Raw genomic sequence first — 23,717 nt, forward strand, 5'->3', positions numbered from 1 at the left:
AAACTTGTCCCCTTACTAAAACCTCCATCAAAACCTCCATCAAAACCATTAGACCCACACCCATGCAAATCCCCAAGGCAAACTCTTTTCGATAACCCTACCTCTAAATGTCGTAGCCATAAAATTCAGTCCTTATTGCCTTTTGGTAATGCGTTCATTTCTTCTTCTTTCTTATATATATTATAATTTTAGCATTGAATGTTATCTTCCTTAATTGAAATGGAGTTTTTACAGTGAGCAATGGCAGCTCGGATTGCACTTTGTAATTCTTCCATTGAACTTTCACTTGTAGAAGAATGAATTTCTGTTGGAGTTGTTAGTAATAGGTGTTGGAAAATTATTTATGGTATAAATAATTTTTTATTTGAGTGAAATTAAATCTAATGGTTACTTGTGAAAAGACACAAGTTATGGGTAGTCACAACCCAAATGGAGAGAGATATCTTGTGGATTTGTAGAGTCACTAGTAACTCTATAAATACTCAATTTGATTTCTCTTTTAGATATAAGTTTTTGAACTGTTTCAATCAAGTTTTTGAAAACAATAGTTGAGTAGTCTAGAGTCGTCAATGAGAGTATAGTAATTGGAAAGTTCGATGGAGCGTATAGAATTGTAGTGCTTCTTTCTATACGACGCGATCGTTGTATCTTGGGAGACAAGTGTCCGTAGAACCGTTAGCACCATATTGCGGGGACATGATTGTCTTAAGGAAAGAGTGACCACTCGCCTCGATCATCAAATAAGATAAGTTAATTTTTCATTTTATATTTATATAATCTTTAGTGTCATATGATCTGTTGTCAAGAATCGAATCTGTAAACCCCGATACCAACAATCTTAAGACAATCATTGTATGATTTTGAAATCCTTTCTTGACAAATAATCCCATGCATGATAGACACGATGCAATATGAACTTCGTAAGTACTGTAGTTAATAAAGTTTAGTGGGTAAGTCTATTTCGGTCACTAGTATGTTACTATTTGGAGTTTGATTTTATGGATTCACACCCTTTTATGACTGGCATTAATTAATTTTCCCCAACCAGTCAAGAGTCCTCCAGTTATTGATTTGTTCTGCCGAATTTGGAAGCCCTAGACAATGAGACTATTCCTCATAAAGAAGTGGAGAAACAAGAATAAGGAGGGTCATAAATTAGTGAATTTCTTTTCCCTTACAATTAACCATCATGTGAAGGGTGAGTACTGAAACGGAAGGGGCAACATTTGGATGATGACTTCTGGAATCTTCTTATCTTTACAAAGAGATGTGAGAGCAGTATCTTTGGGTTACTATAATGAAACAGTAGGCCTACCGCCTACTACTACAAATGCAGGGGAAATACAGAAAAAAAAAAATATGGAAGGAAGTCTTTATCATTGTTGGAAGAAAATCGAGTGACACATCATTACGGTGCAAATGTGGAGTTTGTATATTTCACACTACAGAAATACGACAACAAAGATGTGCCACAAAATCTTTCATGGACCCAACAATAAAGGAGGATCACATAAAGCCATATTAGTACACATACTCTAAATGGCCGGGGTAATTGTTTTTATATGATATTTTGTTTGAGATTGATTTCTCATATTGAGATTGCATTATCGAAGTTGGAATAATTTGATGTTAACGTAATCAATTCTCATGTCATTGATGTTCTCTAGAGTCTCTACAAGAGATACGAAAAAAGGAGACATCAAGTGATCACCACTTCCATTACCAGAATTGCCATCAAACCACTGAAGATTGGTTGTTTGTAAATGGATTGTAAATGGAGGTAACTAGGGTCACTACTTAAATAGTGAACTATTGTGTAAATGATCTCATTATGTGGAACTTTGATCTCGGTCCATCCTCAAGGCTAAAGGGGTACCAAAATCGAAGTGACTAAATTATTCAGAAACTAAGTTGTCTTAGTGTGAAGAGTGAAAGCAATACGAGCACAACGGGACAGCAAAATGCACTTGTTCCATATGATACTATAATGAAAAGAAAACCATGGCCAAAACAATCATTTTGTATATTGGGTTCGTTCTCTTTAGATGCGTTTTAAATGATCTTGAATATTGGGTTCAGTCATTTAATTATACAATGAGATAGCTATAGCTTTAAAAGGAGGAGAAAATCATCATGATAGGAGGTGCTCAGTAGACATTAAATGTGGTTAAATGTGTAGGTTCAATTGGCGCATTTATGTCTTAATTGGTGGCCGTTCAACTTTATTGGTCCATCCTCTCTGTGTCAACTATCAAATGCCAAACAGAGAGTTTATTCGTTTAGCTATCTATGGTGTTGTTTAATGAATACTAAACAATAGTTGAGGCTCAACGCGCCATTGTGGCAGAATCGTAGAGACATGTAATATTACACCAGGATCCTCGGATGCCTTGATGATTGACGTATTACATGGAGGTAGACTTCAGTGCACGTACGGATGCCAAGTGAAGTTCATCAAATTGTGTGAGGCCAATTCTTTGATAATTGGAAATTGTGGGGGTGATTCATTTTTTGTTAGATATATTACATAAATCTATTATGAGATCATATTTCTCACAATGTTCAGAAAGCAATGTCATATAAGTTCATGTAGAGAATTTGTATGCCTAGAAATCTTAACGTCTTGGATGATGGAGATCACTCTTTGCTTTCGGACGATTTGTTAAGTTCAGTAGTCATTCTTGTGTTGAAAAAAAAATGACTAATTTAAGTCTTATTGAGATGCCAAATACTATTGGGCAATGGCTTTACACAAAGTCTAAGCCTATGGTAAATTATATAATGGTTTCTCTCATGCAAAGAGTGGATTATCAAAAATCGTGTTGTACGAGGACATTTAAGTCTAAACTCAATTTTAGTTTTCTGAGTTTTGTTTCATGATAAATTCGCTTTAGTCATAAAATGTGGGGGAAGTGTGGAGATATGATATGTCATAGTTGTTTTCCCATTAATGTTGAAGATTTGTTTGTTGGAACCAGAGAATATTTTGATTAATTCGAGAATGGTATATAAGATATATATCTTGTTTTGGTGCAGACTACAAATAAAGTATACCAGCGTATTAGGTTAATAAAACTAAATGAATGTCCGATCAATTGTCGAAATCCACATAGCAGGTGTGTATTTCAACTGAAATAGATAACATAAGAAAAATGAATTTCTTTAAGGATGTTCGAATATGGAATATGATAAGTCATCGTACGTGCGTTGACATAATATTACCATTAAATGATTGCTCTATACAGTTTGAAATTGTGAATCAATTATGCATGCATATAAAGTTGAACGACAACCTAACAGGATCCAATTAGATAAAGGTGTGTCAATTGCGAGCAATTATCATCAAGGGGAATGGGGCTAAAACGCCTAAAGTAAATGAGTAAAGGCATGGTGAAACCCTACCTAGATGACTGGAGATCCCACGATCTAGGTTCAAAGGGCAACTGAAGCTATATCCTGACTCGCCAGTAACACTGAAAGAGATTTATCTCTTACCCATTCCTAGGATGAATCAGTGTTGCCTGTAATAAGAGAGGATAAGGTTATCTTTTAATGATTCCTATAGTTTAGAAATCTTTTTTCTAAATGGGGTATAACAGGATACCTTTAATAGGAGATCACCTATATGAGTGTGAACTGGTGCCGGTTCCGTGAGAAGGTCGTAATGGCCGACTTCTCTAAAGCGCTCATGAATCCCAAGAATGTTCAAGGCCGAAATGAACACAACCGAGAACTCAAGGTTACAAGGAATGTCATGTGTGATAGCTACTGCATCGGTTTACAGTTCATAGGACCCAGTTCAAGACATAGTTCACTAAGGTCCTTGTAAACCCGGTATCTATTCACTACGGAAGATTCAAAGCCAAAAGCTATCTCTCCCGATGCATGGTACCTCCTGTTATGCTCTCATATGTATGTTTGTCTGTCATGTGTTTGTGTGTCGTCTGTCTTTTGTTGGTAATTTCACTCATGTGGGGGATTGTTGGAAAATTATTTATGGTATAAATAATTTTTTATTTGAGTGAAATTAAATCTAATGGTTACTTGTGAAAAGACACAAGTTATGGGTAGTCACAACCCAAATGGAGAGAGATATCTTGTGGATTTGTAGAGTCACTAGTAACTCTATAAATACTCAATTTGATTTCTCTTTTAGATATAAGTTTTTGAACTGTTTCAATCAAGTTTTTGAAAACAATAGTTGAGTAGTCTAGAGTCGTCAATGAGAGTATAGTAATTGGAAAGTTCGATGGAGCGTATAGAATTGTAGTGCTTCTTTCTATACGACGCGATCGTTGTATCTTGGGAGACAAGTGTCCGTAGAACCGTTAGCACCATATTGCGGGGACATGATTGTCTTAAGGAAAGAGTGACCACTCGCCTCGATCATCAAATAAGATAAGTTAATTTTTCATTTTATATTTATATAATCTTTAGTGTCATATGATCTGTTGTCAAGAATCGAATCTGTAAACCCCGATACCAACAATAGGCCACTATTCGTCGGAGACGTCCACATCGATGCCTGTGTTGAAAATTCACCTCTTCTCTCCCTCTTGATAAATCTTTTTTATTTCTTTTCAAACTAAATGAATTCCTCTTGGTTTTCCACCTTTATAGAATAAGAGAGGTCTAACCATTTTCAAATACCTCTTCAAAATTTGACTCATATTGAAACTTATCTTCTTCTTCCTCTTCCTTCTCTATTTCTACATTTTCATTACCTTTTCTCTTTTTCGAAAACCCGAAAAAAGAGAAAGGCTTCGGTTTGGTTCTTCCTTTGTTATTCTCATCTTCAGTGATACTACCAAGGGTATTGATGTTGGTTGTGGTGGGGGTAGTAGTTTTTGTGGTTGTGGTGGTGGGTTTTTGATGACCATCATCAAATAATTCTTTGATAGGAAGAGCGAGGAGATATGGGAAGGTGAGAGAGAAGATGGAGTGATAAGAGATGTCCATGGATGAAGATATCATCAGCAGAGGATAAGTCAATTGCAGATGAAGGTGGGATTGAAGTTTTAGCTTTGGTCCTTTCAGTTGGTGTGAAACCAGCTGAAGAGGAAGAATGGAGTGAAATTGTGAAAGAAAATTCATGAGAAGGAGAAGTAGTAGATGAAGGTGGCGATGAAGGAAATTGTTGCTTGTTTATTGTTGATGATGGTAGACTATGTTTTTCTTCTTGGTTTGATGATTTTTCTGCCTCATTTAACAATCATCCTTCTTCTTCTTTTCTCTCTGTTTCCTTTATTTGATGGGTTTCTATGTTCTTTTTTGAAATGGGGTTTGTGTGTTGTTGATCATAGCGTTGAAGAATACTATGAGAAGATGAATTTTATGTGTGCATTGAGCTACTTCTTTATGGGGTTTCTCTCTATGAATGTTGTGTGTTGAGAGATAAGGGAGGAGTGAGGGTGTGGATATGAGAGAGATAGAGAGAGAGGGAGAGTTGTATTACCTGGTAATTCGAATCGTTAGAGAGAGGGAGAGCATTGAGCCTTGATCGTTCTTCTTCCCTTACTGGTTTGATCGGGAATTTGGGTAAGGGAGAAGGGGGCTTGTGATAAAAGCTCCTCTCATTTCAAAGGAAGGCGCCCCATTTTCCAAACAAACAAAAAAACGTTGGGAATTAACACATGGGCAGTTAAGTAAATACACAAGCACTAAGGGCAGTTAAGTAAATAGACAAGCACTAACCCAAATTTTTCGTTAAATCTAACGAAAGTGGGTGGTTTCAGTAATTACTAATAAAAGTGGGGGGTTTCAGTAAACGCATTATCAAAAGTGGGGGGTTTTAGTCATCGTTTTTCCCTTCTGTTTTATTATATAGATTTACTACCATTCTTGTAAGATTATTCAAAGTATGGAGATTTTATAGGCCCCCCGTTCTTGTTAGAAGGGCCCCTCGGTTAAAAGCGGCCCCCATATTTAGTGTTTTGGTTATAGGGGCCCTTTTACAAAAGAGCAGCCCCTTTTATTTATTTGACCTAACGGCAAAGTTAACGCCGTTAGGTCAAAATTAATAGACCAGAAGCCATAAACCACCACCACGGCAAAAAGCTCCTAAAACCTCCCTTCATCTTCACAAGTCAGGTAAAATCGAAAGTCCCTCTCTCTATATCTCTTTCTCTATATCCCGCTCATCACCGAACAAAGATCACTCTCTCTCTACCTGTCATTCTTTCTATCTCTGTTTCACCCAAAATTTGAGGGTTTAGCCTAGGTTTTTAAGCAATTGTCTAAATACTAGTTCATTTGATGTATTTCAACAGAATCAAACAAGTTCGATACCGCTTTTGAAGTGAACTACGTCTGGTAGAGGGTGAAAATCAAGAGAGGAAGAAAACCCCTAATTATTTCAGGTAAACCCTAGAATCTTACCCTTTTATGGTTTAATTTTGTTGATTTTGATTTTGTGTTTTGTGTTTCATGGATTTGCATGATTGTTATTCAATTATTGTTTGAATTACATCAGACAAACCCCAAATTCAGTTTTGATTGTTCGAAGAACACCTTGCGTTCGCATCAGGCCGCAAGGGTTCAAATGACACTCTACGGTGGGATCGTGCCGTAAAGAGTGCAACTTACGGCTCGTTCCAACCAAATTTGTGCACAGTAGTACTGTGCAAGAATTCGGCTAGGTCGAGCCGACAAATGTGAAACCAATGGTCTAGCCCACCGTATTTATGCACAGTACCTACTGTGTAATAATTCGGTGGCTTCGAGCTGTTTTTTGCTCTTTTTTCGCCCCTAACCCACCGTATGGCACCAGTAGCTTCCCAATGTCAATTTTTCATGTTGTTTGCTTTTATTTATATATCCTATTATTTCAGGTACCTTTAGTCATTGTTTGAACGTGTCGCACAAACTGTAAGTGAGAGAAAGAGGAAGGAGGAAGTTAGGAAGAAGCAAAGATTCGACGACTCGACCACTCAAGCAGGTTCATCTCAACAGGTGACAATTGGTCCGAATGATCTTTTTCCAATTCCAGATGAGCCGACGGACCGAAGCATTCTCAAGAACTATGAGAACCATGTTGCATATATGATTTGGAACGGCGAGGTACGTGTATGTTTTTCCTTTTTTCGCACTTGTCAATGTTAATTTAATATAATGATATATTTTTAACTTTCATTAGACGTAACTTTTACGTTTATGTAGGTACGTCCCGTTTTAAAACTACATAATCACGCAACTGGTGTGCTAATGGGGGCCCTTCAAAATAAAACTATACGAGAAACAAAGAAGGAACATGTTTGGGACCTAGAACTCGAGTGTAAAGTAGTTCGTGAGAAGGTACAAGCATCAGGACTTCTGCAAATCGCTAAGTACTCTTACCAGAAACTTGACCGGATTCTTATCACGGCTCTCAGCGAGAGGTGGCATGAGGATACTACCACCTTTTGTAGGTTTATGGTGGTGTCTACTAATGTCGTATAAGAGGAATCTCAGACATCTCATGTCTTGACATTAGTACGTCCCATTAAACTATGCAATTAGCCTTTAATTCTCTTGTTTTCACACAAGAACACGAGTTATATCTCGCGGAGGGTTTCCAGAGATGTTATCCACAAACATCAAAGACCATCTTAGTCGGCTTAACGATCATAAAGCAAGAGACAGAATATTTGGTGGTCAACCCAAAGAAAACTATATACACATGGTAATCATCTCACAACTATGTACAAACTATAACGTGCAAGTGAGACGAAAAGCGAAAAGAAGCCATCCCCAAACTTAGTGGATGCACGGTCCACTAAGTTAGCATAAATGCTAGGGGCGACGACTATAAAGTCATCAAAAGGGTCGACATATAAGTGAAGGGAGAGGAGGTCAGTCGAAGGCAAAAAGTCAGCCTCAAGCTTAGTGGATAGAATATCCACTAAGTCCATAGACATGCTAGGGAAGACGTCTGAAGTGTCCCAAAAGGGGTCGACAACCAAGTCTGAGATCATGTGGAAGGTCGAATTAGACTCTAAGGGTAATGCAATAGGCTCGGGGACCAAGTCAATGTCCGTAATTTCCTTAGGTAAATGGTCCGATAAACTATCCATTATGTCTCTAACTACTATGTCATTGACGTCCTTAAAGGCATCGGGAGCCTCAAAGTTAGGCATAACACCTTCCATTCTACATAACCCATCCAAATAATCACAAGTGCTAAAGATTGGAAAGTTCAACATTGTTTGATTCCCAAGTTTGCTCGTAGAGCTATTATCCTGAACATCAAAATCTAATGTAGTCGATGCACGGTGAGATGACAAATGGTCGAGGGAGTGAGCAATAAGGGTCATCGTTCAGTTCATGCTCAAAGGGTCTATCAGGAGCTTCTTCGACATTTAACTTAAGACTAGAGTTAGGTGTATTACCCTCACCATCATTCATAGTCTCCTCTTGAGTTTGGGGTGCGCAAACCCCTTCCTCGTCGATGATAAGCTCCGACTCAATTTTATCAACAATTTTGAGAATCCGTTCCGTAATCTCTGTTACATCTCGATTAAATCTAATTTGGTACCCTAAAAATGCTTGGAGAATATCTTCAGAAGTCTCCACGTAATAAGGCACATGAGTATAACTAGACGAAGACTCTCGCGGGACATGGATCATGGGACAATACTCGGTCAAATGATTTAAGCAAATAGCACAATCCGGGTTAATGGTCTCCATGGTCCTTTCTTCACTACCTTCATGTATATACATAGACTCAACTCTTTGAGTGGAATCATCGAGTAGGAAATTGCCATCACTAAATGAACCGTCTATATATGCTTGTCGATAGTCACGAAGACTTCGACGTGGTTGATCAATACTAATAGAACTACGGTTATCATCAAATGATGAATCCATAAATGAAGGTGTGGTCATCCCAAATTCTTGTCGATAGTCTCGAAGACTCTTACGAGGTTGGTTACCCTCATGCTCATAATCCCTAATACCATATCCATCACGAGTCTGACCGACTCCATACATCCGTCGGTATTCACCCATGGTCATCCGAGGTCGGTCAGTGATGAGACATGAAAATGTCCCATCTGAATCTCTTAACTCAGGTTAGTTAGTCCATTTCGAGCAGTTACTCTCATGAATTACTTGTTTCTCTTGTCAGGTGTCTTCTATGGAATTGAGCGCGAAAAAACGGTTAAAATCAAGGGATTGACACATTAGGGGCATTTCAGTAATTTGGTGTTAATGGTGCACTGGTAGTTTGGTCTATTTTGATAGTCGAATGAAACTAGAGTTCAAGATGAACTCGTGAGCGAAAACGGGAGTCCAATCGGAGTTTGGATGAGAGAAATATAGCTAGTCAAAGTCGAGTCAAAATCCGTTTGGTAGAGGTCAACACAAATCTTTCTGTAACACGTGGCGCGGATCTAGCGCGAGGACGTGGAGAAATCCGATGGTGCGAATGATATCTCGGTACATTGTTGTGCAGAAGCGGGACGTCTTTGGTATTTATCTAAGGTATTGATTCAATGTAACGCGACGCAAGATAACCGATGACCCCGTAACGATCTACCTGCTGTATTGTTTTCACGGACATGTGGGCCCATCTCAAGCAGCGAGGTAATGTTCACCACTCTCTCACGATACACTGTATCGTCTTCACATAACAGCCAACTAGTACTGGCCACTATTTTTGGAGAAACCATCTCTCCTATATTCTCTCGGATCTCTATCAGTAGATGATGCACCCGAAAGGTTGCACACCCAAGCGGAGGTATCAAGTAGTAATCCGGCAAAGCCGGGATCGATCCAAGGATAGGAATGTAGCTTGGATATCGAATGGTCTTATTCGTCAGTTTAGATATCAAAGGCTTACTTAGACAAAAGCGGAAATAAACGAAGATAATGTGAGGTTTATAATCGAATAAGCAATAAGAAAATAAAGTAAGTAAAACAAACTAAAATATCAATGTAAGAGGGCGAGAGAGATTTGAAAGAAGAGTTCGGAAGAACAAGAGTCGGGAACAACAAGTGAGAGAAGTGTCGAGGTCCGGGAATCCGATGTGGTGAACCTACAACTATGTACGGTCTAATCGAATGGATTGATACAAACCTAGTCTCGATTCCTAAGGTGGATGTTCATAAGCACTACGTATGTCCGGAGATAATACTTAGTCAAATAAACTTCCTAAACGAATAAAACCGAATCATCGATCACATTGCCTAATTGATTAACTATGCGAAGTACTTGATAAGACACATGAAAAACGATTGAAACAAGTAATCGAAATAAGAGAACATCAATTTATTATCAAACACATTAAATTATCACAAACACAATCACAAATTCATCAAGATTTCATCCCTAGACCTCAACAAATTGACTAGCTACTCATGTTCAAGCAAATATCGAGATTCAAAGTTAGAGAAGAAACCACACACATGATTTTATAATTTGAAACACTAAGAATCACAAAATGAGTTGAAAAAAGTAACTTAACACAAGTTAATATGCTTTTGGAGTAGTTGCATAAGATAAAGAACAAGTAAAAATGGAAGAACAAGAGAGAAAATGGAAGAAAATGGGGTTTGAAAGCTGCTGGAAATTCAATCTCTAATGTAGCCAAACAGACCCTTGAAGAAGAATGGTTTTCTTGCTAAGAAATCAAGCCAAACGCACCCTACTTCCCAGCCAAAACAGCCTTCTTCTTTCACCGAAACCGCCTCCAAAATCCTTTCAAAACCACGATTTCAAGTGCTTCCAAAATCACCCACTTTTATAACCACCAACCCAACCAAACCACCTACTGTTTCTTTTCAAATCCACACCTTTATGCAATTACCAAACCACCTATTTGAATTTCCCAAATAGCCATTCTTCCACCAAATCCAGCCTAACCCATCAACCCACTAAAACCTTCAATCCACCCACACTAAACCCAGCAAAAAACCACCTCCCTTTCAAAAACCAAAACCGCCCCCCTCTTCTCCCTCTTCCAGCCTCTTGATAAACCCTCTACTTGCACTTGGTGAAGATACCAAAAAACCCTAAGTCAGATTTTTTGCTTTCCTTTTGTTCTTTCACCAAAAACCTAGTCAAATTGACTTGGTCCTCCTTTGACTTGGGCCAAATTCTCTAAGAGTGCTTTTAAAACTTATCTTTTCTCTTCTTCCTTGGGCTCTTGGGTCTTGGATGTTAGGCTTTTCTTCTCATTAGAAATCAAAGTGGGTGATCCATCATTCTCTACATCTTCTAACTTTTAGCAAAGACCGAAATATCCTCGACTTCTTATGATCACCATTTCTTCATTCGAACTCCGATTCGATTCTCGTCTTCACCATTGGGTTCATCATTTACTCTACTTTCCATTGGTCCACTGACTTTTACGCAAAGTTACTGAATCACCCCTGGTCCAAATGACCAATTTGCCCTTCAAGCGCATTTCTTCCATTTTTATCCGTTTTTCTTGTTCAACTCCATAGATAGCACCTAATCAAAAGAAGTTTACAACTAATCAAAATAAAAGTATAAAATGGACTAACTCATTTAAATTAAGTGACATAAATGTGGTGAATTCACACCACATCAACATCCCCAAACTTAAAATTTGCTAGTCCTCGAGCAAAGGAACAAAACAAAACAATAAAGTAACATCCTAACTCACTTTCGGAGGAATCCCGGTTGCATTTAGCGTATGCAACAAGCCGTTAAACCCCTAGGTTACCCCTAGTGGACGAGTGTCGTCTCGTGAGGGTTTCCAGTGAATACACCCACAAAGTTCTAGATTTCCAAAAGACATAAGAGTCCAACTATCGATGCAAATAAGGTGATGCTCAACAAGTGAGAGACTTAAGTATGTCAAACATATGAATCAAACCAATAAACACAAAAACATGCTAAGAGTCTCCTCACTAATAGTTTCATACTCAAGTGCAAGTGTCCCATCATCATGAGCATCATCCAAGTCTAAAGTAACAAAACCCTGTTTCCTATCATAGCACATTTCGCCTCGACTTTGGCCTCGCGGTCATACGCTCTTAAACATGAAATCACTCAAAAACGAATTATAATGGTTTACTCTCATATGTGAGCATGGAATAAAGTAAACTCAACATACACAAAACTTAAATGAGGATATCAAGTTCTAAAACGAAATGATCTCTAAGGAATGGAAATAACCACTAACGGAATGGGGAAGCTCACTCACCCTTCTCACCCACTCTACCCTCTAACAATGCCTCCTAAAGGTAAACGGATACAAGTGATGGAATGGAAGATGATGAAATCCCGAGAATGTCGACGCCTTCAATGATAAAAGAACACTCAAACAACCTTTAACTTGACTTTTTGCTTTGAATACTTTATTTATTCCAAATACTTACATAAACACTCAAAAGTTCACATGAACTTTTACACAAAAACAACTTTCTTTCTTTTTAATTTTCTTTTCTTTTCTTTTTTTTTTTTTTTTTTTTTTTTTTTTTTCTTTTCTCTTTTTTACACACATAACCAAAAACCAAACACAAAAGTACAAACTAGTATTCTCAACAAATCACCTTTACTTTCACACTTTGCTTTCACATTCTTTCTTCTTTACTTTTCATGCCTTCATTCTCGGGAGTAGTATGATGAATGGATGGTGGAGTATCCGTTTCCCTAAAGTTGACACTATTATCGGGTTTCATGGACTACAAGAGTAAGGTTTATTCGCTATCCTGATGTCACTCCTAGTGGCTAAGGAAGTTGAGCTCATGAGATCGTCTAAGCTCTTTTGAAAGTTGCGAAGTTGAGTAGCTCTTCATTTTACTCGGAGTTAGCGCGGAAGAGTACACTCAAAAGCAATAGAAAGGCTCAGATAACTCACATTGGTTGAAGTCTCCACTAATGACTATTTTAGGTCACTTAGAAGTGTTCCTTCTTCCTTAAGATGCTACTCACATGATAAGACACCAACACCAACGGACTTAACATTCATGAAAAGACTAAGAGCATGCATAAGATTTATCAAGAAAGAACCACATGTATCAACATACTTAAAAATACCACTAGAGTCATACCAAATTTACCCAAAAATTTTCAAATTTGGTCAATTTGTTGAACCCTCGTGTCTTTTGAAATCTAAGGTCATGATGTCATGCGACTAAAGGTCGTATCCCCATCCCCAAACTTAAAACTAACATTGTCCTCAATGTTCTAAGCATATGTTCACTAAAATATAAGAGGTACAATAAGTTAAAGAGAAGAGTGGAAGGATATTACCATAGCCGAAGGAGATAAAAGATAATACTACCAAGACTTGTGTATTCGAATTCCAAGTTGATTATGAGCCCAACGCCATCCCCAAACTTGGAACGAACCACGTCCCAAAAGTATACAAATTGAGAAACGCTCCTAACACATCAATAATAGAATAAGAATGAAGCATAAGCATGACCATATAAAAATGACCACTCACGCGGGATCACTCGATTGCATCAAGCTATGCAACTAGCCTTTGAGTCTCTCATGAGCACGAGAGCACGAGTTTTGTCTCGTGGAGGGTTTCCAGAGATGATACCCACAAACATCGACTCCGAGAGGTCTGACTATGAGAGGGGGGTCAACCCTGATGTACAAGGTTGACCAACATGAGAGGGAGATTGATCCTGGTAAACCGGATCAACCAATGGGGTAGTCTCAACCTCCGGGTCTTCAAGGTCCAAAAATGGCTTCAACCGTTGGCCATTCACTTTAAAAGAATTGCCATCTTTGGGATCCTCGATCTCAACGGTACCGTAAGGGAACACGGTCTTCACAATATATGGGCCAGTCCAACGAGACTTGAGTTTACCAGGAAATAAATGGAGCCTAGAGTTATAGAGAAGAACTTTGTCTAAAGGTTCAAACGTCTTCCTAAGAATTCGTTTATCATGAAAGGCCTTCATTCTACTCTTATAAATCTTGGCACTCGTGTAAGCCTCATTCCTAATCTCTTCAAGCTCATTAAGATCAAGCTTCCTCCTTGCACCCGCTTTGTCTAAGTCAAAGTTGAGCCGTTTTATGGCCCAATATGCCTTATGTTCCAACTCTACTGGTAGATGACATGCCTTGCCATACACAAGGCGGAAAGGGGACATTCCTAAAGGGGTCTTAAAAGCTGTCCTATATGCCCACAAAGCATCAACTAGTCTTAAGGACCAATCTTTGCGATTCGGGTTAACCGTCTTATGCAAAATACGCTTTATCTCCCTATTAGACACTTCCACTTGCCCGCTTGTCTGAGGGTGATAGGGGGTAGCCACTTTATGCGTTATTCCATATGTCCGCATCAAGCTTTCAAATGGTTTATTGCAAAAGTGACTACCTCCATCACTAATAATAGCCCTAGGGGTGCCAAATCGAGCAAAAATGTGTTCTTTCAAGAACTTTATGACCACCCTGTGGCTATTATCCTTGCATGGGGCTGCTTCTATCCATTTAGATACATAATCAACTGCAACTAAGATATACACATAACCAAAAGAAGAAGGGAAAGGGCCCATAAAGTCAATACCCCAAACATCAAATAACTCAACAATCAATATAGGGTTAAGGGGCATCATGTCTCTACGGGTCATGCATCCTACTCTTTGGCATCTATCACATGCTTTGCAAAATTGATATGCATCCTTAAAAATTGAAGGCCAATAGAAACCACATTGCAAGATCTTAAAGGCAGTCTTCTTACCAGAGAAGTGACCTCCACATGCTTCAGAATGACAAAAATTAAGTATACCTTTTTGTTCCCATTCTGGGACACATCGTCTGATAATCTGATCAGGGCAATACTTAAACAACAACGGGTCATCCCAAATGAAGTTTCGCACCTCGACAAAGAATTTCTTCTTGTCCTGAGCACTCCACTGAGAAGGCACATGTCCTACAACAAAGTAGTTAGCAATATCTGCATACCAAGGACACTGTGAAGCTAAAGAGACCTCAAACAACTGCTCATCGGGAAATGTCTCGGTCACTGGTATAGCCTCTATAGTGCTATGGGTAACAAGCCTAGATAAATGATCAGCTACCACATTTTCGGACCCCTTCTTATCTTTTATCTCTAAATCGAACTCTTGCAAAAGAAGAATCCATCTAATCAATCGTGGCTTAGCATCTTTCTTGGATAAAAGATATTTCAGGGCTGCATGGTCTGTGTATACAACAACCTTAGATCCTACTAAGTATGACCTAAACTTGTCTAATGCGAAAACAACTGATAACAACTCTTTCTCTGTGGTGGAGTAGTTGAGTTGTGCCTCATTAAGAGTTTTACTCGCATAATAAATGACACATGGTAGCTTGCCTTTTCTTTGGTCTAACACCGCACCAAGGGCATAGTCGCTGGCATCACACATCACCTCGAATGGTATAGACCAATCGGGTGGCTGAATAATCAGTGTCGTGGTCAACAAGGTCTTAAGAGTATCAAAGGCCTTCATACATTCATCATCAAATACAAAATCTTTCTCTTTAGACAAAAGAGCACATAAAGGCCTAGATATCTTGCTAAAGTCCTTGATGAATCGTCTATAGAACCCTGCATGTCCTAGAAAAGACCTAATGTCTTTCACACTCTTAGGTATAGGCAAGTGCGAAATCAATTCTATTTTGGCACGGTCAACTTCTAGTCCACTAGATGACACCACATGACCTAACACAATTCCCTTTGAGACCATAAAATGACATTTCTCCCAATTCAATACAAGATTCATTTCAATGCAACGATTCAACACACATTTCAAATTATGCAAGCACACATCGAAAGAATCACCAAAGAGAGAAAAGTCATCCATAAATACCTCTAGGTACTGGCCCACCATATCAGAAAAGATACTCAACATGAGTCTTTGGAACGTCGCAGGGGCATTACATAACCCAAATGGCATACGACGATATGCAAACGTTCCAAAGGGACATGTAAAAGTAGTCTTTTCTTGATCTCGCTCATCAATCTCAATCTGGTTGTACCCCGAATATCCATCTAGAAAGCAGTAATAAGGATGACCGGCAAGTTTCTCAAGGATCTGGTCGATGAACGGTAAAGGGAAATGGTCCTTCCTCGTCATCGAATTCAACTTCCGATAGTCGATACACACTCTCCATCCCGTGACTTTCCTAGTCGGGATTAGTTCATTGGCCTCGTTTTCGACTACGGTAATTCCAGATTTTTTTGGCACAACTTGAGTCGGACTCACCCATTTGCTATCAGAGATGGGATAGATGATCCCGACCTCTAACAGCTTGAGGACTTCTGCCTTCACAACCTCTTTCATGTGGGGGTTCAACCTTCGTTGACCCTCACGTGAAGGTTTGGCATCATCCTCAAGATGGATTCTATGGGTACACACAGTGGGGCTAATCCCTTTTAGGTCGGCAATTGTCCAACCGAGGGCCCCTTTGTGGTCTCTTAAGACCTCCAATAGACTACATTCTTGTGAATTGGTTAGTTGTGATGAGATAATAACCGGAAATGATGGCTCTTGGCCCAAATATGAATATTTCAATTCACTCGGTAAGGGCTTCAAATCAAGTTTCGGAAACTCTATTGAAGACGGTTGTGGTTTAGGCTCATTGATTGGAAGTGACTCAAATCTAACCTTCCACATCTCCGTGTCCAATAAGGGTGCCGAATCCATGAGAGAGTTCATTTCCGATATAGTTATCTCATCATCAAACGTAAAGCAATTCATAAGACTAGTCTCTAATGGATCTTGGGTACCTACAGCAAGGCCTCCCTGAACAAAGGACTCAATCATGTGCAACTTCTGAACATCAGACTCATCATAATCAACATCAAACTCATCATAATCAGAAATATGATGCTTACAAGAATTGAAAATGTTAACCATAAGAGTCATATTACCAAATGAGAGTTTCATAGCACCACTCCTACAATCAATTAAAGCCCGTGATGTTGCAAGGAAAGGTCTACCTAAAATGACTGGAATTTGAGATTCACCATTCATCACTGGTTTTGTGTCCAAGATAAAGAAGTCTACTGGAAAATAGAACTTATCTACTTGGACCAAAACATCCTCAACCACCCCTCTCGGTATCTTAATCGAGCGATCGGCAAGTTGTAAAACTACTTTGGTGGGTTTTATTTCACCTAAGCCCAATTGCTCATAGACCGAAAAAGGTAGAAGATTAACACTTGCACCTAAATCAAGGAGTGCCTGCTTAATGTGAGTCGCCCCTATAGTGCATGAAATGGTGGGGGATCCAGGGTCCTTGTATTTAGGTGGGAGGTTCTCCTTAATGATGGCACTCACATTCTTAGCCAAGAAAGCTCTAGACTTCACATGATGTTTCCTCTTCATAGTGCAAAGATCCTTCAAGAATTTCGCATAAGTAGGAATTTGCTTAATTGCATCCAAGAGAGGTATGTTGATCTTAACTTGCTTAAAGATCTCAAGGATATCACTATTATCTCTCATGGGTTGAGTAGAGACCAATCTCTCAGGGAAAGGCACACTAGGCTTAGGAATGTGGTTAGGCCTTGAGGTTTTGTCGGATGCCTTGTTATGACCACTACTACCCTCAGATTGGTTAGGCTCCTCAGGTTCAATAACCCTCATAGGATCATCTTGTCCTATCGTTTTGCCATTTCTGAGAGTAGTAACTGCCTTAACATGTGCAACCCTAGGGTCAGATGTATTACCCTCACCGTTTCCCCTAGGGTTTTCTTGAGTTTGAGAAGGTAGTTTGCCTTTTTCATCCACACTTAACCTTGCCTCAATCCTAACCATACTCTCTCGAAGGCCTTGCAACATTTGCTCATGATTCTGAAGCATTACATGGATTGGATCCTCAAGGTTCCTCCGTGGAGGTGGCACATAAGCATTGCTTGATGAGGGACCTTGATGATTATGCACATCATTTGCAGTAGGACCATTCTTCCAACTCAAGTTGGGATGGTTCTTCCAACCCGGGTTATAAGTGTCAGAATAAGGCGAGCTAAATGGCCTTTTGTAGTTGTTCATGGCATTTGCTTGTTCATGGACCAACAAAGGACAATCTCTAGTGGAATGGTCCATGCTATCACAAACATCACAAACAACTATACGAGCTTCCGGTGCTCTAACAACATTAACCTTTTGCACCTTTAAGGCCTCCACCTGTTTAGTCAAATTGGCTAACTTTGCATGCACATCATCACTTTCATTTAAAAGGTACATCCCTCCCCTTGAGCTCGTTTGAGCCTTGGATTTACTTCGATCATTTGTATCGGATATGTCCCAACTTTGGGCATTTTCCGCCAAGTGGTCGGAATAATCCCAAGCATCCTCGGGATCTTTACTCATAAATTCTCCATTACACATCATTTCTACAAGTTGTCTTTGGGTGGAGGATAGACCATCATAAAAGAAATTGATAACCCTCCACACCTCATAACCGTGATGTGGGCAAGAATTTATGAGCTCTTTGAATCTTTCCCAACACTCATAAAACGACTCATGCTCCTTTTGTGAAAAGTTCATGATGCTCCGTCTCAATGTGTTCGTTTTATGAGTGGGAAAAAATCTCTTAAGAAAGTGTGTGGTCATCTCTTTCCAACTCCCTATTGATCTAGGGCGTAGAGAATGAAGCCATTGCTTAGCTCTTTCCTTTAATGAAAAAGGAAATAGTTTAAGCTTAACGATGTCCTCGGGCACTCCATCGAGTCGGAGTGTCGAGCAGACCTCGTCATATTCCTTTAGATGAAGGTAAGGGCTTTCAGACTCTAAGCCATGGAACTTAGGGAGTAAGTTAATGACACCATGCTTAATCTCAAAGTTGCCGACATGCATAGGAAGGACAATGCAAGATGGTTGACTAGTTCGGTCGGGTTGCAAGTAATCTCTCAAGCTCCTCATAGGAGGGTTCATCTCATGACCCTCACTACCATGTGTGCTCTCTTGGTCCTCCATAGTGTCCGACCGATGATTGTTGTGGTCAGACTCAGACGTGCTACCAAGCTCTATGTTCCTCTCTAAACGATTATGACTATTCCTAATCCAACTATTCATGCACAAAAAGAGAGAACACAATGCACGCACAAACACACACAATAGTCAGACAATATGAAAGATAGAACTTCGTTACCCCCCTTTGTTGTTTGATTTTGAAGTCGGGTTTCCACTTTCCTCCGAAATCCCTAAACTTCTTCCTTTCGATCTCTTTTTGTTATTTTTGTTTTTTCTGAAAAACACAAAGCAAACAAAACTAATTAGAATCTAGGATAAAAGAAAATAATACTTATATCTAAGCTACACGTCGCTATCCCCGGCAGCGGCGCCAAAAACTTGATGCACCCAAAAGGTTGCACACCCAAGCGGAGGTATCAAGTAGTAATCCGGCAAAGCCGGGATCGATCCAAGGATAGGAATGTAGCTTGGATATCGAATGGTCTTATTCGTCAGTTTAGATATCAAAGGCTTACTTAGACAAAAGCGGAAATAAACGAAGATAATGTGAGGTTTATAATCGAATAAGCAATAAGAAAATAAAGTAAGTAAAACAAACTAAAATATCAATGTAAGAGGGCGAGAGAGATTTGAAAGAAGAGTTCGGAAGAACAAGAGTCGGGAACAACAAGTGAGAGAAGTGTCGAGGTCCGGGAATCCGATGTGGTGAACCTACAACTATGTACGGTCTAATCGAATGGATTGATACAAACCTAGTCTCGATTCCTAAGGTGGATGTTCATATAAGCACTACGTATGTCCGGAGATAATACTTAGTCAAATAAACTTCCTAAACGAATAAAACCGAATCATCGATCACATTGCCTAATTGATTAACTATGCGAAGTACTTGATAAGACACATGAAAAACGATTGAAACAAGTAATCGAAATAAGAGAACATCAATTTATTATCAAACACATTAAATTATCACAAACACAATCACAAATTCATCAAGATTTCATCCCTAGACCTCAACAAATTGACTAGCTACTCATGTTCAAGCAAATATCGAGATTCAAAGTTAGAGAAGAAACCACACACATGATTTTATAATTTGAAACACTAAGAATCACAAAATGAGTTGGAAAAAGTAACTTAACACAAGTTAATATGCTTTTGGAGTAGTTGCATAAGATAAAGAACAAGTAAAAATGGAAGAACAAGAGAGAAAATGGAAGAAAATGGGGTTTGAAAGCTGCTGGAAATTCAATCTCTAATGTAGCCAAACAGACCCTTGAAGAAGAATGGTTTTCTTGCTAAGAAATCAAGCCAAACGCACCCTACTTCCCAGCCAAAACAGCCTTCTTCTTTCACCGAAACCGCCTCCAAAATCCTTTCAAAACCACGATTTCAAGTGCTTCCAAAATCACCCACTTTTATAACCACCAACCCAACCAAACCACCTACTGTTTCTTTTCAAATCCACCCTTTATGCAATTACCAAACCACCTATTTGAATTTCCCAAATAGCCATTCTTCCACCAAATCCAGCCTAACCCATCAACCCACTAAAACCTTCAATCCACCCACACTAAACCCAGCAAAAAACCACCTCCCTTTCAAAAACCAAAACCGCCCCCCTCTTCTCCCTCTTCCAGCCTCTTGATAAACCCTCTACTTGCACTTGGTGAAGATACCAAAAAACCCTAAGTCAGATTTTTTGCTTTCCTTTTGTTCTTTCACCAAAAACCTAGTCAAATTGACTTGGTCCTCCTTTGACTTGGGCCAAATTCTCTAAGAGTGCTTTTAAAACTTATCTTTTCTCTTCTTCCTTGGGCTCTTGGGTCTTGGATGTTAGGCTTTTCTTCTCATTAGAAATCAAAGTGGGTGATCCATCATTCTCTACATCTTCTAACTTTTAGCAAAGACCGAAATATCCTCGACTTCTTATGATCACCATTTCTTCATTCGAACTCCGATTCGATTCTCGTCTTCACCATTGGGTTCATCATTTACTCTACTTTCCATTGGTCCACTGACTTTTACGCAAAGTTACTGAATAACCCCTGGTCCAAATGACCAATTTGCCCTTCAAGCGCATTTCTTCCATTTTTATCCGTTTTTCTTGTTCAACTCCATAGATAGCACCTAATCAAAAGAAGTTTATAACTAATCAAAATAAAAGTATAAAATGGACTAACTCATTTAAATTAAGTGACATAAATGTGGTGAATTCACACCACATCAGTAGAGAATAAAGAAGGAAAGGAGAGAGGGACAAATCCGATCTCTCTCTCTCTATAAGTTTAAACATGACAGTGAGAGAGAGAGAGCTTGAAAGAGAAAGAAATAGGAAATCGAATCCTATAGAGAGAGAGAAAGCTCTCGGGATTTCTATGGAAGGAGATATAGAACCGTGACAAGGAAAGAAAGAATAGAAGAAAGATACAGTAGAAAGAGAAACTGAGATTTAGATTAGGAATTGAGAAGATTGAATTAGAGATTTATCTCCGTTACTTATCTCCATTACTGTTTTTAGGAGGATTCGATTGATTATTTCAGAAGGTCAGAAAGGAAGGAAGATGATATTCTAGAGAGAGAGAGAGAGAGAATATTGTTTTGCTTGTCTTTCTTAGATATATAAAAACAGAGACAAAGTACATGAAGATCATCTCGGTTGGGGGAGACAAAACAGAGGACTCCATTGTTCTTTGGGTCCATCTTCTTCTCATGAACTTCAAGGAATTATTTTAGAGAGAGAGGATAAGAATAGAGAGAAGGAGACAGGTTAAACAGAAATCCGAGAGAGAAAAAGGATAGAGAGAGTTAGAAACAGTGACCATTGTCATCTTCTTCTTCCTCTGTTTTATTTTGTTTTTGTGAGAGAAATGGAGAAACAGAGAGAAAAGTGAGAGAGAAATTTGTACAGAGAGAGAGATTGTTTGTATTTTGAAGTTTTTTATATTACATAACAACTCTTCTTTCAATTGGTTGATATCTTGAGTTGGAATTGAATGGATAACAGAGAGAGAAACATTAGAGAGAGAAAAGAAAAACAGTGAGGAAGATGAGAAAATCTGTGGGAAAATAATTTTCCTACAGAGAAATTGTTTCCGAGAAGATGAGAAAATCGTCTTCTCTAAGGGTCTGTTTGTCTGGAAAACAGTAAAAACAGAAGGAAAACTGCTCCTTAGGGTGCGTTTGGCTGCAGACAGGAAATCATTTCCAGCGAAAGTTTAGTTTTCTCCCTATTTCTCTTTTATTCTTTATATGTACTTTAATCTCGTATTACGATTATCAAATCCTCTAATCTAGGGTCAATAATGAAATCATATTCAAAATTTTAATCGAGTTTTAACGAAAACATCTCCCGGAATTAGGATAGTTCATTATCCAAAATTCTGAGTTATAAAAAGAAAGTGATTTAATTTGACTTAATATTTATTATTAAAAATGATTTTATGTGGTGAATTCAGAAACCTTAGTCTCTCTCCCATTTCGCTTCTCCCCAATTGAGTTCCTTGTATCATTTGTTTATTTTCATTTCCGTAATTTTATTTGAATATTTTATTTATTTTATTTTAAAAACCAAAACCAAATCATTTTAAAATCTTATTACTTCCTACTTTTAGAATTGGTTTAACTAGTCTCTGAGGAACGAACCGGTCTTACCGGAATTTATTACAACTTGACACCCGTGCACTTGCGGGTGTAGACCTATTTAGGGTAACCTTTTAGGCCCATCAGTCAGGTTCAACTCGCCTATTCCTATCATTAGTCGGACTGTTCATATATAAGTTTGAGTAGTCCTGATGACTTCTAGATGGTCGACTAGTGTTGGAAATCGTTAGAATAATGTCATCTTCATCATCATCAAATGACAAACCTGCCATGGTCTCACAATGTTCAAGGATGCAAACACACAATCACAAAATGGGAACTAACACTTATAAAGTAAACAATCATACCACAAGTAAAAAAGGAAGAGATAGAACGCGATACTATCGAGTGCTCCTCTCGTTTCGTTAGTCTTTCTGCTTAGCTCCTCGATTCCTTCCTTTTCCTTCGCGTTTATGTCTCTTTTTGGCTCTTTCCGAAAAACAAAAGTACCTAAAAAATAAGATAAGTAAGAAACTACGAAAATAAAAGAAAGTAAAACGTCTAAGTAAACAAACAACACTAAACTAATGAACAAAACAAACAAACGATGTCCAAACTACTAAACCTATCCCCGGCAGCGGCGCCAAAAACTTGATGAACCCGAAAAGGTTGCACACCCAAGCGAAGTTATCAAGTAATAACCCGGCAAAGCCGGGGTCGATCCAAGAATAGGAATGTAATTTGGATATCGAAGGATTTTATCCGCCGGTCTAGATATCACTAGCTAACTTAGACTAAAAAAGGAAAGAAACAAGATAAATGTGGGGGGGTGGGGGGGGGGGGGGGGGTTGATGTGGGGTAAGTAACAAAGAAGAAAGCAAGCACAACTAATTAAACGATAAAAGTAAACGGGCAAGAGAGATTCGAGAGAGGCGTCGGAGGAACAAAAGTCGAGATGGGTAAGAATCGATTCGGGCAAAAGTTGATTGAGACGGATACTTTGATCCACAAGATCAAAAGTGACAAATACTAAGTATCTATTTGCATGAAAATGTAATTAACTTAACCCACATTGACAATCCTAAGCATCATGTGTCCAACTAAGCATATTTGATCAAACGTCACTAAGCATCGACTATCAAACTTACACACACTATCTAATGAATTGAAAATGAACAAGTATGACATTAATAGGTATAATACGTCAAACTAAGTATAATCGATCAAAGGTTAGTAAGCATCGACTATCAAACTAAGTACGCATTATC

General features: G+C 38.7%; 1 protein-coding gene and 1 pseudogene across 1 annotated transcript; both read right to left on the minus strand.

Annotated features, from left to right (window-relative positions):
• Window positions 1-188: 188 nt before the first annotated feature.
• LOC147536750 (BRI1 kinase inhibitor 1-like) lies at window positions 189-9,647 on the minus strand (annotated as a pseudogene).
• Window positions 9,648-12,367: 2,720 nt separating this feature from the next.
• On the minus strand, window positions 12,368-20,093 carry LOC147536751 (uncharacterized). The gene has a single exon (XM_086642458.1). The coding sequence runs from the start codon at window positions 18,967-18,969 to the stop codon at window positions 13,528-13,530; it is 5,442 nt and encodes a 1,813-aa protein (XP_086498584.1). The 5' UTR covers window positions 18,970-20,093; the 3' UTR covers window positions 12,368-13,527.
• Between the last annotated feature and the right edge of the window lie 3,624 nt (window positions 20,094-23,717).

This window comes from Eschscholzia californica, unplaced genomic scaffold (assembly GCF_041429995.1).
Source record: "Eschscholzia californica isolate CP2 unplaced genomic scaffold, dmEscCali1.0.p SCAF_5, whole genome shotgun sequence".
Lineage (NCBI taxonomy): Eukaryota > Viridiplantae > Streptophyta > Magnoliopsida > Ranunculales > Papaveraceae > Eschscholzia > Eschscholzia californica.